This window comes from Octopus bimaculoides, chromosome 30 (assembly GCF_001194135.2).
Source record: "Octopus bimaculoides isolate UCB-OBI-ISO-001 chromosome 30, ASM119413v2, whole genome shotgun sequence".
NCBI classification, from domain to species: domain Eukaryota; kingdom Metazoa; phylum Mollusca; class Cephalopoda; order Octopoda; family Octopodidae; genus Octopus; species Octopus bimaculoides.
Genome location: NC_069010.1, coordinates 5,976,665 through 5,979,029, shown reverse-complemented (window position 1 = coordinate 5,979,029; position 2,365 = coordinate 5,976,665). Strand labels below are relative to the sequence as shown.

Genomic DNA, 2,365 nt, shown 5'->3' with positions numbered 1-2,365 from the left:
TATATATATATATATATATATATATATATGTATGTGTGTGTATATGTTTGTGTGTCTGTGTTTGTCCCCCCAACATCGCTTGACAACCGATGCTGGTGTGTTTACGTCCCCGTAACTTAGCGGTTCGGCAAAAAGAGACCGATAGAATAAGTACTAGGCTTACAAAGAATAAGTCCTGGGGGTCGATTTCCTCGACTAAAAGGCGGTGCTCCAGTATGGCCGCAGTCAAATGACTGAAACAAGTAAAAGAGTAAAAGAGTAAATGTAGAATCATTTTACGAAAAAACGGTCAAAGATACTAACAGCATTTTCATGTTGGGCAGTCACTTGTTGTATGAGGTTCTTCATCTTACGAATGTGTTGAAGCAGACGTATGGTATGTAGGGTCAATGGATCAATCTGGAATTTTTCCTGAGGAGCTGGCCTGAAAGTATAAAGGCAACACTAAATGTGGATTACATGCTAATTACACATACTGTATATTTTCATGATGCGTTTCATAATGCGACTGTAATATTCTTGGACTATGTCGGTCATCAGCTCTAGACACGATTCTTTGGAGTCTGAAAGTACATCAACAACACTACAATTACAACATCAACAACAACATCGACATCAACAACACTACAAGAGGAACCAGTGACTAGACCAGCTAGAAATAACTGTCAAAATCTGTGTTGGTTATCAGTGTAAAGTGGAGGCGCAATGGCCCAGTGGTTCGGGCAGCAGACTCGCAGTCATAGGATCGCGGTTTCGATTCCCAGACCGGGCGTTGTGAGTGTTTATTGAGCCGAAAACACCTAAAAGCTCCACGAGGCTCCGGCAGGGGATGGTGGCGAACCCCTGCTGTACACTTTTCACTCTTAATTCCTGTTTCTTTTGTGCTTGTAATTCAAAGGGTCAGCCTTGTCACACTCTGTGTCACGCTGAATATATCCAGAGAACTACGTTAAGGGTACACGTGTCTGTGGAGTGCACATTAATTTCCCAAGTCAAATCGTCCAACCCATGCTAGCATGGAAAGCGGACGTTAAACGATGATGATGATGATGATGATATGCAACTATCAAAGAGAATCAGATAAGAACTGGCACTCTTACTTGGTGGAAGTAGAATACTGCTTGCTGAATGTCTGATAGAGTCGTGGGCCTTGAATTTCCATTGGTCGACGTTTGGTCAGTTGGTCTCGTTCCATTTTAGCAAATGCTGAATCAGTGTCCCCCACTGCGGGCATATCCCCCCAGTGGGACGTCATTCTGTGTTCTTGTAGAAGTAGTAATAAGGAACTAAGATGCCTGGAAGAGAGAGAGAGAGAAATAAGATGTTAAATAAATGTGTGGACCTGTGATATAAATATATATATTGGCTTCCCAGACCCCAGTCGAACCGTCCAAGTCCAACCCATGCCAGCATGGAAGACAGACGTTAAACGATGATGATGATATGTAGTATACACACACACACACACATTTAAATATATAGAGTATCTGTACATACATACATATACACACACACGCGTATATATTGTGTGTGTGCATACGCTGTGCTGGTGCCTCGTAAAAAGCATCCAATCCACACTATAAAGTGGTTGGCATTTGGAAGGGCATCCTGCGGTAAAAACCATGCCAAAACCGAGTACAAAGACCCCGTTTTTAAAGTCGGTCAATTTGCATTAGATTGCATTAAACTTAGTTTTGTTCTTTTAAATTGATTGATAAAAATTAAACACACTCTACTTTAGAATTGCATTAATTTGTACCTGTATCGATTAGATAAAATCATGTTCTTTATTCTCGCTCAGTTTTCATCCTATAAACATTAAGCTGTCTATAATGGAACAGAACGATATCTTGTAAGCATTTTAAATCGATTAAAAGTGTATTGATTTGAATCTGTTAAATACAATTCAATTCTTGGCGATCTTACGGTAGATCACCTAATTTATTACTTTTTCCTAGTTAATTTTATACTTTATGTATAAATTCAGATTGTTTTTTGAAAAACCGGAGCATATAAGATCCGAAAGAAAAACCGGAGCATATCCGATCCTAAACTTGCCGGTTACCTGGGCTGATACTGAAAGGTAAAGTTGATTACTATAAACAAAACTTTATGACAACACCATACGCACACAAGCAAGAACTCTATACGAAATAGAAGCGATTAGAACAAAGTATAGAATAACTTACTTGCTATGAGAGAGTGTGTATATATACAAACAATTGAACGACTGTTGAGGTACTCGGCGAAGTTGTCTTTCCCCTGGATACCGGTGACTTTTGGCGGAGTGTCTCACAAATTTGTTTTGCAGACACTAGACAACATCCGGTCGCCGTTGTCTCTCCTATTTTTTTTTATAATAAAT

At 39.6% G+C, this 2,365-nt stretch overlaps 1 protein-coding gene across 1 annotated transcript in view; it reads right to left on the bottom strand.

The window, feature by feature from the left end:
• Positions 1 to 2,209, bottom strand: part of LOC106881885 (STAGA complex 65 subunit gamma) — a 6,722-nt gene extending 4,513 nt beyond the window's left edge. The window contains exons 1-3 of the mRNA XM_052978106.1: positions 2,190 to 2,209; positions 1,101 to 1,295; positions 304 to 424 (exon numbers count right to left, since the gene is read on the bottom strand). Of these exons, the coding sequence (XP_052834066.1) occupies positions 304 to 424; positions 1,101 to 1,255 (276 nt within the window). The 5' untranslated portion in view covers positions 1,256 to 1,295; positions 2,190 to 2,209. The remainder of the gene's footprint in view (positions 1 to 303; positions 425 to 1,100; positions 1,296 to 2,189) is intronic.
• Between the last annotated feature and the right edge of the window lie 156 nt (positions 2,210 to 2,365).